This window comes from Octopus sinensis, linkage group LG4 (assembly GCF_006345805.1).
Source record: "Octopus sinensis linkage group LG4, ASM634580v1, whole genome shotgun sequence".
NCBI classification, from domain to species: domain Eukaryota; kingdom Metazoa; phylum Mollusca; class Cephalopoda; order Octopoda; family Octopodidae; genus Octopus; species Octopus sinensis.
In genome coordinates this window covers 75,054,443-75,070,392 of record NC_043000.1, presented here as the reverse complement: position 1 = coordinate 75,070,392, position 15,950 = coordinate 75,054,443, and the positions used below count along the sequence as shown (strand labels likewise).

At 37.0% G+C, this 15,950-nt stretch overlaps 1 protein-coding gene across 8 annotated transcripts in view; it reads right to left on the bottom strand.

Moving 5' to 3' along the window:
* Positions 1-15,950, bottom strand: part of LOC115210218 (serine/threonine-protein kinase Nek4) — a 505,173-nt gene that overhangs the window by 39,704 nt on the left and 449,519 nt on the right. Inside the window, exons 15-16 of one of the 8 annotated variants that reach the window (XM_036502163.1) lie at positions 1,908-2,000; positions 1,673-1,838 (exon numbers count right to left, since the gene is read on the bottom strand). The exons of 5 other annotated variants lie outside the window; for them this stretch is intronic. In XM_036502163.1, coding sequence (XP_036358056.1) covers positions 1,915-2,000 — 86 coding nt within the window. In that variant the 3' untranslated portion in view covers positions 1,673-1,838; positions 1,908-1,914. Of the gene's footprint in view, positions 1-1,672; positions 2,001-11,549; positions 11,570-15,950 lie in introns of those variants that run through there. 2 more of the 8 variants (XM_036502162.1, XM_036502165.1) reach the window with 2 other exon arrangements.

Here is a 15,950-nt window from a genome sequence, read left to right as displayed (position 1 = left end):
TGTGTGTGTGTGTATGCATGCATGTATGCATGTATGTATTTGTGTGCCTGTATTTGTCCCCCCCAACATTGCTTGACAACTAATGCTGGTGTGTTTATGTCCCAGTAATTTAGCAGTTCAGCAAAAGAGACTGATAGAATAAGTACTAGGCTTACAAAGAATAAGTCCTGGGGCCGAATTGCTTGACTAAAGGCAGTGCTCCACACATCTGCAGTCAAATGATTGAAACAAGTAAAAGAATAAAAGAATATATACATATATGATATATAAATCACGTTCTGTCTGTGTGCACGTATGTGTGTAAAAGATTATAGTGGTCGTATTTTTCAACTGATCGCACTGAGATTTTACACATAGGTAAAAGATGTCACAGTGGATGCATCAGTTAAATTTCATAACATAATCGGTAGTTTCAAAGTGAGATCTGCCCTTTTTTAATCAAAATCTTGATGGAAAATCCAATTTCATTAGCACTTATTGGCTATCATTCTGCAAATCGTGTATGAACAGCTGCTATGTTCATCCAATCAGCATTAAGCTTTCTAAGCAATTTCTTGAAAGAAAATATGTGAAAATCGGTATAATTCTAGAATGAACTGTACTCAAATGCATGCATCTAGGCATGTCCCTCTGTGTTTAATAAATAAGCTGACATGAAAGAGTAAGAAGACAAGGCAATTATTTTGAATAAGTAAAAATGAAATAAAATATTAACTTTAACAAATAGAACTAATTGGCAATATAATGTGTGAATATTTTCTCCTAACAAAATTCAATTGACAGTAGAAAATGACAAATCGATTGGCAATTGAACATGGAAATTTGGGTGACAAATATCTAAAACTTATATAAAACAAAAAATGAGTGGTATTTTTCGACTTTTGCGTGACTCACTTGATTTGACATGTACATGCCCATTGTTTATTTTTTAATTCCATTTCATGAAGAAGGAGTATTAGTATCAACATTTCAAATTATGTGTTATTTTTTATTAATAAGCATAACTGAATGATATTTTGGCAAATTCTTATCATTTTAACGAATTTTACAGATCATATTCATTGATTACATTCTAAAAAAAAGCACTATTTAGTTGGTTCTTGTAGCTTATTCATCCACAAGATTTGTTACTTTATCAGTCAACATTGCATATTGCCAAACCCTATATCCCATTTGAAGTTTTCCAGTTATGTGGACTTAGATAACTTTATTTATAAAGAATTTTTATTAGTTTCAAATCAATATAAGGTAATATCCTTTTTTCCCAAAGGAAGCCCAGTTTTGGCTGTCTTTCATTTTCGGAGAAGTCCTAGAAGCTGTTTTGATTTGCACATTCTTTTTATTTAAATTTCACACTTAAGTGTGATATTTCTTAGAAATACCCTTTACCTTCTGCTACCTGTCAGTGCACTGGTATTTGCATTGATCATTTACATTTTACCACAATTGCACTTTTGGTAGATAGAATATTAATTTTTTTCAAAATACGTTCTGACCACATGTGCTTATAGATGTGAATGCTCATTCACAACTGTCTGCATCCATGTGCCATTTGGTGTTTACAATACCATTGCAAATAATTGTGTGCTTTAGCAGTGCAGGAATTTTTTGCATTGAAATACTATGTATAGTGCTTGTAAACAGCAACAAAGTAAATTTAATTGATTTTTTAAAAGATTCATTCAATTACAGATTTTTTATAGGATGCCTCGAAAAAGCAAGAGTCACACTGGCAGAAAAACAAAAAATGCTTCCATTTTGCATTCCTTGCAGGCAAGTGAGACAGAAGAACAATGTGTGCTTTAGCCTGCTTGCAATGCTGCTTCTACTTCAACTGTCAGAGGATAACAGACAGCCCAACAAGCAGTATTCCGGCAAGCTTGCAATGCTGCCTCTAATTTGATCACCAGAGCATCACAGACAGCTCAACAAGCAGAACTCTGGTGTGCTTGCAATGCTGCTTCTACTTTGATCAGCAGAGCATCGCAGATGCCCAATATCTGTAAATAAAGCATGTTCCTTTTTGAATACCAGCTCATTTCTGATTTAATGTCTCAACTATGTCAAATAAACCTCAATTTTAACCATAGACAGAAGCAGAATTACACTATTTTAGACTCCAGTCCTATCACAAACTTATACTGTCCAATGGATGGGGGACATTTATTAGTGTGTGTGTATATATATATATATATAAGATATGAGGAATTTTTCTCATGATAACTCAAACCAATAGGCATGCATTCTGAATGTTCAAATAGGTGTGCCACCAAAATATCAGCTGAACAGCAGTTGAAATTGTGGTTATGTGACTGTCTTGTTCAAAAACAGCTAAAGGTGGCATCCCTTTGAGTCATTAGGTAAATGTTAAAGTAGTGAGGAAAGGCAAACAATTAGGCAAGGCAGGACAAGGACAATTAATTTCACTTAATTCAGTCTAAATTCAGCTACATAACAAATGGTAAAAATATTAAAAAATAGTGTCTGATAACTGTTTCTAGGATATCCCAACTATTGGAGCATTGTATTGAATGAAGAATCTGTAAGTTGGAAAGATATAGGTTAGACAGTGAAAGAATGATCATCAACAATGATGTTTATTGTGTCCAGGAGGGTGGAAGGGTGGAAGACTGATTCTCAATAACGATGTTTGTTGAGTCTAAGAGGGTCCAATTAAATCCAGTTAGACTGGGTCTTCTTCAGGAAAATCCATGATCGGAAAGGATGGCTAGGTAACACAGCATAGTAAGAGGAAGGAAAGGATTGTTATACAGTACTCCATATTGAGGGAAAATGAATGCTAGCAGATCCAAAGTTGTGCAAATACTGAGAGGAGGAATGAAAATACATTCCGGTGAGATAGATAGATAAGAGGTTTGTATTAAATTTATATATTGTTCAATATATTGAAGGATATTCAGTCCTGTGGGAGAATGAATGCTTGCAGTTCCAAAGCTGTGTGAATAATGAGACAAGGAATAAATAATACATTCTGATGAGAAAAAGATAGATAGGTAAGAGCATTTTATTAGATATATACTGTTCAGTATATTGAAAGGTATTCAGTCCAGAGAGAATGGGGAGGAATAAATAATACATTCTGGTATTAGAAAGATAGGTAGACAGATAGGTAAGGGCATTGTAGTAGATATATATTAAGCAATATAATGAGGGATACTTTTGTCTCGGGGTGGGAGGACCAGAGGGAATAACTACAAAAGGCTAGTAAGTTGGCATTCCCATCCAAAGAAGTTAGGGGGTGAGGGCAAAAATGTAAAGACCTGATAAGGGAAAAATATAAAACAAGACAGGTTACAGACTTATAGAGGTGGGGTTGTAGGCAATAAAGTGGACACAAGAAATATTATAGACAAATGCATAGTGGGTGGTCAAATCTTACTATGGTGGATACATAGGATTGTTTAGTCACTAAGAATAGCTAGAAATAGATGTGATTTAGTAAAGAAAAGAGTTAAGATTTGTGGTATAAAAAGGTTAAGACATAAAAGTAAAATAAATAAAAATAATTTAATATTAAAATAATGTTAACTTTTAAAAATAAATTTAAATTAAAATTAAAAATTAGTGTCTGTAGTGCTAATGAAGATACATTATTAAAGACAAAAAAAGGCATCGGAGGGGTGAAGCATACCCTGCGCGCATATAAACTTTTTTGCAAATTATAGCATAGCTTACAATGCATTGCTTAACCATGCTTTTTTATCTCTTTTTTTTTTAAGTATCATCCTTATAGGTATTTATAATCTGGTGAAATTAAGAAATCAATTTGTAAATAAAAGAAAACCTTGAATCCATCAGTGTACACACACACACACACACACACAAACAGGGTTGCATATCTATGTATGTGTTTATGTATGTATGAACATATGCATAGGTACACCATGATCTATACACATGCAGATGAGGGTTGATTCATATGAAAAAGAAAGCAAACAAAATAATATGACCACTTCTAAATCCAATAAAAAAAAATTTTTTCTTACGTATCACCATTATAGGTATTTATACTCTGGTGAATTAAGAAATCAAGTCATAAATAAATGAAAACCTCGAATTCATCACTGTACACACATACATACACACACAGTCACATATCTATGTATGTATTTATGTATGTATGCACATAGGTACACCATGATCTATACACACACAGATGAGGATCAATTCATATGAAAAAAGAAAGTGAACAAATTAATATGACCACTTATTGAGAAATTTATAAATTTTAAATTAAGAAAAAATGATTTTTTTAAAGATAATCAAACTAAATGTTCCAACCAAGTTGGCTAGTCTTTCACTGAACATGAATATGAAACTTATAGATCATATGAACTCTACATATAGAAGTCACATTCCATCATGCTGATCTCCTTCAATACAGGAACATTACACATACCCAGGACATTATATAATATAAACACAATTTTTACCAAAAGTCAAACCCAAGGGAAATAATCATCCAAGAATTATTACCCAAAAGAACAGTCATCTCCTTGATTTCTTGTTTTTGTTTACCAAAAATTCTCACAAGATTTTATTGTGACTTCCCATGTTTTTTCATGTTTTAATCCAAATTGGAGAGAAAAAAACAATTTTTCTGTGATCAGCTTGAAGAATAGTTGAGATATTTTCTTAACATGAAACCAATGGTAACCTTAATACACAAATAAAGAATCTGTATCCACCAATGCAGTGTTGAGCACTCATTCTCAGTGTTTGATATTTAAGTGTGTATATATATATATATATATATTATATATATATATATATATATATATATATATATATATATATGTGTGTGTGTGTGTGTGTGTGGTGTGTGTGTGTGTGTGTGTGTGTGTGTATCATATATCATCATCATCATCATTTAACGTCCACTTTTCATGCTGGCATGGGTCGGACGATTTGACTGGCGCTGGCTTCAGTGTCTGTTTTGGAATGGTTTTTATGGGTGGATACCCTTTCTGACATCAATCACCACACCAATGTCCATCTCTCCTAGATGAGATTATAGGTAAGTTATCTTGCCTGTCCATGACTTTCAGGTGCTTTAATACACAGCACTTTGAGAGAGTATACTCCATCATGCCAAATTGCAGCCAAACAGCAAATACATGAGCTGTATACATTAAGTATATCTTTATTACACTAGTACTGCTTCTATTTCATATTTGAATTTATTCTTATGTATGCATTGTCCCAGCATACCCACACATAGTTTGCATGCTTTGTGGAGTGATTGGCATTAGGAAGGGCATCCAGCCATAGAAATCAAACAACTGGAGCCTGGTGCAGCTCTCTGGCTTACCAGCTCTGGTCAAATCATCTTACACTGAAGAAGAAAGACTAGACGAGATCATTCATGACATTCGGCAATCTGAGAAGGAAACCGAAGGAGATGATGACATTGTTTATAATGATTTTATTCATGTATTTGCATATTTTAATAAATACACATGCTTAATCTATCAGCGAATTTTGTTCCTTTGGTTAACAAATCCCTCATTTAATAATTCCAAAATAGGCAGTCCCATGATGGATTTATAAAGCAGAGTCTACTGTATTATTAGGTATCACTTTGAATTTTTTTTAATATTTAAATGTAATTTCTACTGTACTTTTTCATAGAGATCATCCAAAAACAGACATTTTCATGCCTTATTTGTGAAATTTGGATGAATATTTTAGGAAATATGACAGCTTGAATGGTCAACAAATTTGTTAAAATTTTGTCTAATTTGCCTAAATGAATAAATAGCCATATTTGGGGTGTCATGTATTTTAAAGTGAGATGATAATCATCTTCAAATTATTCAAATTAATAGTGACCATGGTACAGTATTGCTTATTTTTTTCAGGTACAGAAAACTTTTTTTTTGCAATTAAATTTGGGACATGTCACCATTTCAATAAAATTTGAATGGACTATTAAAAATGGCTTGGATCAAGACACCCACATAAGTTGGATTTTCTCCATTTTCACAGGGATTTTTCCTATTTTTTGTCATCACTAGCTTGGAAATGATGGCAGGGAACTTTTTATGAAAAAAAATTTACAAAGATTTGTGATTTTTACTCACTTCTCTACATCTCTGTTACTAGGATGTTGAGGGATGTGCTAGAAACAGCAGCTAAATCTCCCTTAAATCACACCTTTTTGTCTCAAAATATTTTCATAAATTTTTTTCCTACCATGAAGGCTTCTCCCATTGTTTTTAAGTGCCAAGTAGAAAAAAAATTAGCCAGAATTGGTCCCAAGGGTGAGGTGGGAGTAAAATAAAATTGTAAATGTTTGAAAATGTTGTTTTATAAAAAGCTTCCCCTCTTTATTTTCAAGGCTGGTGTGAAAAAAAATTAGAAAAATCTCTCTCAGAATAGAGAAAATTCAATTTATGAGTGTCCTGATCCCAAAACTCAACCCTACAAATAATTAAATGAAATTGCAGCTGTCGCAAGCATTTCATTGTATATTCAAACATGGTAATATTGCAATCTGTTATCTGTAGGGGTCTCAGTTTAATACTCTGGTACATGGTATAAAACTGAATTGACTCTAAGTTTGAAGCTTTACAATAAATTTAATAAGTATCTTTGGAGATCTCTGTGAAAGGGGTGATGCACACTGTTTGACCAAGCAAAAACCCATTTTTGGTACATCATTTTCATGACAAAACACCTATTTTCCTTGGAAAATTATATATCATTTGAAAGTTGATGTGAACTTTGTTCTCATATAGTTTTAATCAAAATCTAACACCTACCTAAGATGCCATGATCCCACAAACACCCTGGTATTTCCTTCCATTCACAAAGTTTATCCCATATTTTTTGACTGCTGAATGGTAGTCCTCAGTCTAGATCAATGCGCTTGAATGCTATGATTCTCATACAGATGAATGTTTTAGCTTTATTTTGATATAAAACTTAATAGATAATTGTTATGAAATATAAAAGTGAAAATTTTACCATTAATTTTCTCTTAGAAAAAAACATAATTTCTTCAAGATATTTTTTCATACCATAAAGAAAAATTTCTTGCTAATTCATTATGGTCATTGCCAAATATGGCCATCATTCAGTTCATATGCCTGCCATTTGTAAATGGTAATATCTGAAAATTTATTACTTGCGTTAACATTAAAAACACCTAGAAGTTACAGCAAATTTTTTAGTAGGAGGGAGAGTGAGAAAAAAAAAAATGAATCAGCACTCATTTGTAAATATTTAAACATTATTAAAAAACATCACACTGAACTTTAATAGCCTACAAAATAATATTTATCGCACAATATAATTTTAATTAATGAAAATAGACCAATATTTCTCTAAAACAAATGAAATTCACTTGAACAAGAATATGCATGAGGCAAAATTCATATGATGCTTGGCATACAGTGAGAGGAAATAAACAACATAATAAACATGATTACACGCTTAATTTTGGATTCTAGAAGCCCTATTTAACTAAATTTAGAGCATATTCTTGTAGAAATATGTTTACTTAACAATTAATTTGTCCATTCCTTGAAATTCTGGATCAAAATCTGTATCTGAAGCCTTGAAACTGTCTTGAATATGTGTTAATCATATATAAAAAGTACTAGTATACCACCCTCTCTTTTAACTCTGTACTTTGTTTCCACACTGTGACTAGATTTGGCAATGATCATAAATGATCATAATAATTAGAAAGAAATTTTTCTTTCTTATGGTATAAAAATCTTGTAGAAATTGTTTTTTCTAAGTAAAAACTGATGATAAAATTTTCGGGTTTATATTTTGTATTGATTACCTGACCTACCCTCATTGAGTTTTATATCAAAATAAAGCTAAAACATTCATCTACATCAAGGTATGATCTTCAACACAACTTGAGTTATAGCACTTGAGAGCATTGAACTAGAATGAGACCTACTGTTCGGCAGTCAAAAACAAAAAAAAAATGAGACAAACTTTTGTAAATGTGTGGGAATACCAGGGTGTCTGAGGGATCCTGACATAATATGTAACTGTCAGATTTTAATTAACACTATATGAAAAGTAAGTTTACATCCAAAGCTTTCAAGTGATATATAATTTTCCATGGAAAATTTTATTTTGACCTGAAAATATAAACCAGAAAATGTGTTTTTTGTGTTCAAACTGTGCTTGTCTTCATTGTACAGCTCTCTATAGTAATATATCTCACTCTGTCTGTATCTCTCTCTCTCTCTCTCTCTCTCTCTCATATATATATATATATATATATATATATATATATATATATATATCATCATCATCATCATCATCGTTTAACGTCCGCTTTCCAAGCTAGCATGGGTTGGACGGTTCAACTGGGGTCTGGGAAGCCCGAAGGCTGCACCAGGCCAGTCAGATCTGGCAGTGTTTCTACAGCTGGATGCCCTTCCTAACGCCAACCAATCCGTGAATGTAGTGGGTGCTTTTTATGTGCCACCAACACAGGTGCCAGACGAGGCTGGCGAACGGCCAGCCACGCTCAGATGGTGTTTTTTATGTGCCACGGACACAGGTGCCAGATGAGGCTGGTGAACAGCCACGCTTGGATGGTGTTTTTTTTTTTTTATGTGCCACGGACACAGGTGGCAGACGAGGCTGGCGAACGGCCACGCTCGGATGATGTTTTTTACGTGCCACCAGCATGGAGGCCAGACGATGCGGTACTGGCTATGGCCACATTCGGATGGTTTTCTTATGTGCCACCGGCACTGGTACCACAAAACTACAAATTCCATTGATGTTCATCGATTTTGATTTGATTTGATTTGATTTTCACTTGCCTCAACAGGTCTTCACAAGTAGAGTTATGTGTCCCAAGAAGGAAGGTATGCACAGGTGAACTGACTACGTCCCAGGTAGGGGCCATGGGTTATGGCCTCATGTGTCCTGCCGGGTCTTCTCGTGCACAGCATACTTCCAAAGGTCTCGGTCTCTGGTCATTTCCTCGGTGAGACCTAAAGCACAAAGGTCGTTCTTCACCACCTCGTCCCAGGTTTTCCTGGGCCTACCTCTTCCACAGGTTCCCTCAACAGCTAGGGTGTGGCACTTTTTCACACAACTATCTTCATCCATTCTTACTATGTGTCCATACCAGCGTAGACGCCTCTCTTGCACACCACATCTGATGCTTCTTAGGTCCAACTTTTCTCTCAAGGCACTTACACTCTGTCGGGTATGAACACTGACATTACACATCTAACGGAGCATACTGGCTTCATTTCTTGCGAGCTTACGCATATCCTCAGCAGTCACGGCCAATGTTTCACTGCCATGTAGCATGGCTGTTCGCACACATGCGTCATACAGTCTGCCTTTTACTCTGAGCGAGTGGCCTTTTGTCACCAGCAGAGGTAAGAGCTCTCTGAACTTTGCCCAGGCTATTCTTACTCTAGCAGTTACACCTTCGGCACACCCAGCCCCGCTACTGACTTGGTCACGTAGGTAATGGAAGCTATCAACTATTTCAAGTTTTTCTCCCTGGAATGTGGCGGAAGATGGTCTCTGCGCACTTTCAGTCTTTATTGAACCAGAGCATCTGCCACATACAAAAACTATCTTCCTAGTTAGCCTTCCTTTGACATTGCTGCACCTCTGATGTGTCCATAGCTTACACTTCGTGCATCTTATAGAGTTTCTACCTACGCCTTTTCTACAGATCGAGCAGGGCCATCTACCTGAAGGCGTTTGAGATTTGTCTACCTTCCTACTTATTAGGACTTTGGTTTTAGCTAGATTGATTCTAAGGCCCTTTGATTCTAATCCTTGCTTCCACGCCTGAAACTTCTCCTCGAGTTCTTATAGTGACTCAGCAATTAGAGCAAGGTCATCAGCATAGAGGAGCTCCCAGGGGCATCCTGTCTTGAATTCCTCCGTTATTGCCTGGAGGACTATGATAAATAGGAGGGGGCTGAGGACTGAGCCTTGGTGGACCCCAACCTCCACCCGGAATTCTTCACTGTACTCGTTGCCAACCCTCACCTTACTAACAGCGTCCCTGTACATGGCACGCACAGCTTTCACTAACCATTCATCTATCCCTAGTTTCCTCATTGACCACCAGATAAGGGATCAGGGGACTCTGTCAAAGGCTTTCTCCAAGTCAACGAAAGCCAGGTACAGAGTTTTATCTTTGGCTAGGTATTTCTCCTGCAGCTGTCTCACCAGAAATATGGCATCAGTGGTGCTTTTCCCTGGCATGAAACTAAACTGCATCTCGTCTAGGTTGACTCTCTTTCTAATCAGTTGGGCTATGACCGTAACCTTCAATATTCAAATTTGGTATATATATATATATATATATATATAATATATATATAATATATAAATGGCAATTTCTGTCTCTCTGTTACCATCTTAGTGCTTAAACCAATATTCATGAAACTTTGCATAATGTTACACTAACATCCAGTTCAATAATAGGCTAATTGGATTTGAATAAAAATCTATAATGTGCCCCCCCCCCAGGGCGTTGGGTGAATTATATGATAAAATGAGAAGATTGCAAAAAGTATAAGTCTAAGGAAAAGGTAGTAGCAGAGAGAGGGTGACTTATATTAGTGAAGGTGAGAAGAGTAGTGAAAACTGGATGGTAACATTAATATGGCTGTCATATATACGCAACTGCATACATACTTTTGTAAATACATAGATACAACACATACACACAGAAAGGTGGGTGTGAAGAATATGTAACTTTAAGGGACAGGTGGCTTTTCTGCTGTCCATCGCATAAGACACACATACGTATATATACATACGTACATACATACATGTCTACCATACACCATTTTAAATTCGTGATTACCTGTGTGTATGTTTTGAAACTATGTGTGTGTGTGTGATATCCTATAACTGTCTGTCTCTCTACTTTTGTTGGGTCATTCCTGTTGCTGTCACATATTGTGAGATTTTAAAATTACGTCAAAATATTCAAATTTGGTATACTGAAATAATTTTGCATGTTAAATTCGATTTTGTTATTTATTTGTTCCAGAAAAAGTGCATAAAAATGTTATTGAGGTTTAAAGTTTAATCAATTTTATCTAATTAGAAAACAGGATTTGGAAGCTGGTATTTTCTACATGATAGCTGTATGAGAGCTAGCATTTTCTGCATGATAGCTGTCTATCATGAAACGAAAGGAAAATCATTAAGAGGAAGAATTTTTATCAAACACATGAAAGCAAAGCATTACAATGACCAAAGTTGAAAGAACTTCTGCAGTTTTAATGAATGTGTCTGTTTGAAACAGTCAAACAGACACATAAATAATTCAAAAAGGAAAAAAAAATCCTCAATGAAGTTTTATGGTGAAACATTGCACAAATCTGTCCTGATCAAGAGGCTCATCTGTCAGGGAAGGCATGCTCTGACATGGAATAAATAAGAGTTGATATAAGATATTCTATTGTAAAAATTGCCTGGCAATGACAGGCTATTCAACTAGTACATATATAAATTTAAGTCATACTATATGGATTCAACTAATCCAGTGATTCTCATTAAGAAAACTCATTAGTGTATCATTCTACAAAACATAGAGAATATATAGAATGTTACAAGAGAAAAACATAAGTTGTGTATAAAGTTATGAATAATGAGAGAGATACGAGGGGCGTTCAATAAGTAATGCCCCTGACCCACTTGCAGTTGTTTGATCTAGCTGAAATTTTGCATGTGTACTTATTTATACCTCTATAGATTAAGTGGTGAATTACAGCTCTGAACTAATTGTGGTTTCTGATTTACAGGTGTTTGAACTGAGTCAAGTGTGGAATGGAGCCTGTTGAGTGTCGAGCAGTGATCTGGTTTTTGTATTTGAAAGGATGCACACCACGGGAGACTTTTGAAAGTAACTTATGGTGATGATGCCCCATCATATGACCTTGTAAAACGCTGGCATTGTGAATTCAAACATAGTCGGAACTCTGTGGAAACAGCTCCCAGATCTGGTCGCCCCCTTCTGCTGTTGAGACGTCTGTCCGTCAAGTTGAGGCTGCCATTTTGGAAGGTCAACACATAACTATTCGCCAAATAGCCCATAAGGTCAAGATTAGTACCGGGTCTGTGGAAACTATCATTCATGACCATTTGCATATGCAAAAGGTGTCTGCCAGATGGATTTCCAGGTTGCTCACACCTTTCCAGAAGCAAGAACGAGTTGAGTGCTCGGGGATGAATTTGGAGATGTGCCAAGAAGATGAGTCAAAATTTTTCAAAAGACTGATCACACAGGATAAAACCTGGGTCCATCACTATGATCCATAGACCAAAGCCCAGTCAATGCAGTGAAAGCACCGTGACTCACCTCCTCCAAAGAAGGCAAGGGTGCAGCCCTCCACTGACAAGGTTATGCTCACAGTCTTCTGGGACCAGGACGGAGTAGTGATGACAGATTTCCTGGCAAAGGGTACCACAATTACAGGAGCCTATTATGCTTCACTTTTGAGGAAATTAAGAGAAGCTATCAAAATCAAGAGGCGGGGCAAGATCAGCAAAGGCATCCTCCTCCTGCAGGACAACGCTCCGGTCCACAACTCGCGTGTCGCCAGATCAGAAGCACAGGCGTGCAGCTATGAACTCCTCCCCTTGCACCCTCTGATTTTCACCTCTTCCCAGCCATGAAGTTGATTTTGAAAGGAAAGCGTTTCCCAGATGATGCAGCCTTGATTTCTGAAGTCACGTCGTGGTTGGAGGACCAAGCTGGGGTCTTCTACAAAAACGGTCTCCAGAGCTGTATCAAATGATGGGAGAAATGCATAACTCTGGGTAGTTCCTATGTAGGAAAAGACTAATAACTGTGCCAAGTGTTGTTGCTCTACTGCTATGGGAAGTGGGTCAGGGGCATTACTTATTGAACGCCCCGCGTATAGTATGATAGAATATATTTAATCATTGGAAAATTTAATTAACAACAATTGTTTTGCAGTTTAATAAAACATCTATAGATAATTTATCTTATTATAGAATATAATGAGTAATAAGTTACTTACAAGCCTATATTAATATAAACAATCTTTAAATTAATGTAGATAATAAGCTAGCTCTTCAGGTTAAAAGAAATACATATTAAAAAATAATCCCTTGACATAATATTTCAAGAACACAAAGTCAATATTTAAAATAAAGAACCTTAAAAAATATAGAAGACAATAAGAATAAAATTAAATAGAAATTAATAAGACAGTTTTCTAAGGAAAGGAAGAAAAATATAGTAAGATATTAAAAAGTAACTAGTACAAAATTTTGGTACAACAAAAGGAAAATCATATATTTATCATTAATAACCAAGAAAATAATAGATTATAAAGACTGAAAAAATAATGAAGTGAATCTAAATAAAAGTTCTTACAGACAATATTTATGAGATATAAGGATTGATATCAAGAAAAATATGAACAATATTAAATTGTTTAACGTCTGCTTTCCATGCTAGCATGGGTTGGACAATTTGACTGAGGTCTGGTGAACCAGATGGCTGCACTAGACTCCAATCTGATCTGGAAGTTTCTATAGCTGGATGCCCTTCCTAATGCCAACCACTCCAAGAGTGTAGAGGGTGCTTTTACGTACCAGTTTGGTGGTACTGGTAATGGCCACGCTCAAATGGTGCTTTTTAAGTGCCACCTGCACGGGAGCCAGTCCAGCGGCACTGGTAACGAGCTCGCTCGAATGTTTTTTCATATGCCACCAGCACAAGTGCTAGTAAGGCAACGCAGGTAACGATCACACTTGAATGGTGTGCTTAATGTGCCATCGGCACGGAGGCAATGATTTCACATGTGTGGTACTCTTAACGCTCCACTAGCAACAGATGCCAGTCATCGAATTTGACTTCAATTTCGATTTCACTTGACTCAACAGGTCTTTGCAAGCAGACTTTAGTGTCCAATGAGGGAAAGGCATGCATAAGTGGACTGGTTACACCCCTGGCATAGGCCACAAGGTTATGGTCTCACTTGCGCTTCCCGAGTCTTCTCAAGCACAGCATAATTCCAAAGGTCCCAGTCACTAGTCATTGCCTCGGTGAGGCCCAGTGTTTGAAGGTCATGCTTCACCACCTCATCCCAGGTCTTCCTGGGTCTACCTCTTCCACAGGTTCCCTCAACTGCTAGGGTGTGGCACTTTTTCACACAACTATCCACATCCATTCTCTCCACATGACCATACCAGCACAGTCGTATCTCTTGCACATCACATCTGGTGCTTCTTAGGTCCAAACTTTCTCTCAGGGCACTAACACTCTGTCAAGTATGCACACTGATATTACACATCCATCGGAGCATGCTGGCTTCATTCCTTGTGAGCTTACGCTTGTCCTCAGCAGTCATGGCCCATGTTTCACTGCCATGTAGCATGGCTGTTCACACAAATGCGTCGTACAGTCTACCTTTTACTCTGAGCGAGAGGCCCTTTGTCACCAGCAAAAGTAAGAGCTCTCTGAACTTAACCCAGGCTATTCTTATTCTAGCAGCTACACTTTCAGTGCACCCTCTCCCCGCTACTCACTTGGTCACGTAGGTAATGGAAGCTATCAACTACGTCTAGTTTTTCTCCCTGGAATGTGGCAGAAGTTGTTCTCTGCACATTTTCAGTGTTATTTATTGCTCCAGAGCATCTGCCACGTACAAAAATGAGCCTCCTAGTTAGCTTTCCTTTGATATTGCTGCACTTCTTATGTGCCCATAGCTTACACTGGGTACATCTTATAGAGTTTCTACCTATGCCTTTTCTACAGATTGAGCAGGGCCATCTACCTGAAGGGATTTATGGTTTGCCTGCTTTCCTACTTATTAGGACCTTGGTTTTAGCTAAGTTGACTCTAAGGTCCTTCAATTCTAATCCTTGTTTCCACACTTGAAACTTCTCCTCTAGTTCTGATAGTGACTCAGCAATTAGAGCAAGGTCATCAGCATAGAGGAGCTCCCAGAGGCATCCTGTCTTGAATTCCTCCGTTATTGCCTGGAGGACTATGATAAATAGGAGGGGGCTAAGGACTGAACCTTGGTGGACCCCTATCTCTACCCTGAATTCTTGAATGTACTTGTTACCAACCCTAACCTTACTGACAGTGTCCCTGTACATGGCTTGCATGACTCTCACTAACCATTCATCTATCCCTAGTTTCCTTATTGACTACCAGATAAGGGATCGGGGGACCCTGTCAAAGCCTTTCTCCATGTCAACGAAAGCCAGGTACAGGGGCTTATCTTTGGCTAGGTATTTCTCCTGCAGCTGTCTTACCAGAAATATAGCATTAGTGGTGCTTTTCCCTGGCATGAAACCAAACTGCATCTCTCCCTAATTAGTTGGGCTATGACCCTCTCCATGACCTTCATTACCTGATCCAATAGCTTGATACCTCTGTAATTATTTGTATCTAAAGCTTCACCTATACCTTTGTAGCAGTTGACTATTACGCTGCTACACCAGTCATTGAATATGACTCCTTCATGTATCACCTGGTTAGCTATACGGGTGACTAGGCTATAGCCGACACTGCCAGATATTTTGAGCATCTCTGCAGTGATTCCTGATGGGCCAGGGGCTTCCCCTGTCTTCATACTTTTAATTGCTTTATCTACCAAGGTACTGTCAACTCGGATAGCTGGCCCCTCTGTTGAGTCAACATTCTGCAGACTCTCTTTCTCCCATTCATTTTCTTTATTGAGCAACCTTTCATAGTCTTGCAACCAACATCATAGCAACCAACATCTGTCTTGCAAAACTGTCTTGCAACATGAAATACCTCAATTCTTTGGTCCTCACAGTGCAGAACATTGGCAAATTTTGTCTTATCTGCTTCCCCTCTAGCTAAATAAACCTGTCTCCTAGCTTCCCTTCTGGCAGTCTGATACAATTCCCTGCTACCACCGTCCTTCCAGTCCTGTTTCTTTTCTCTAATAGCC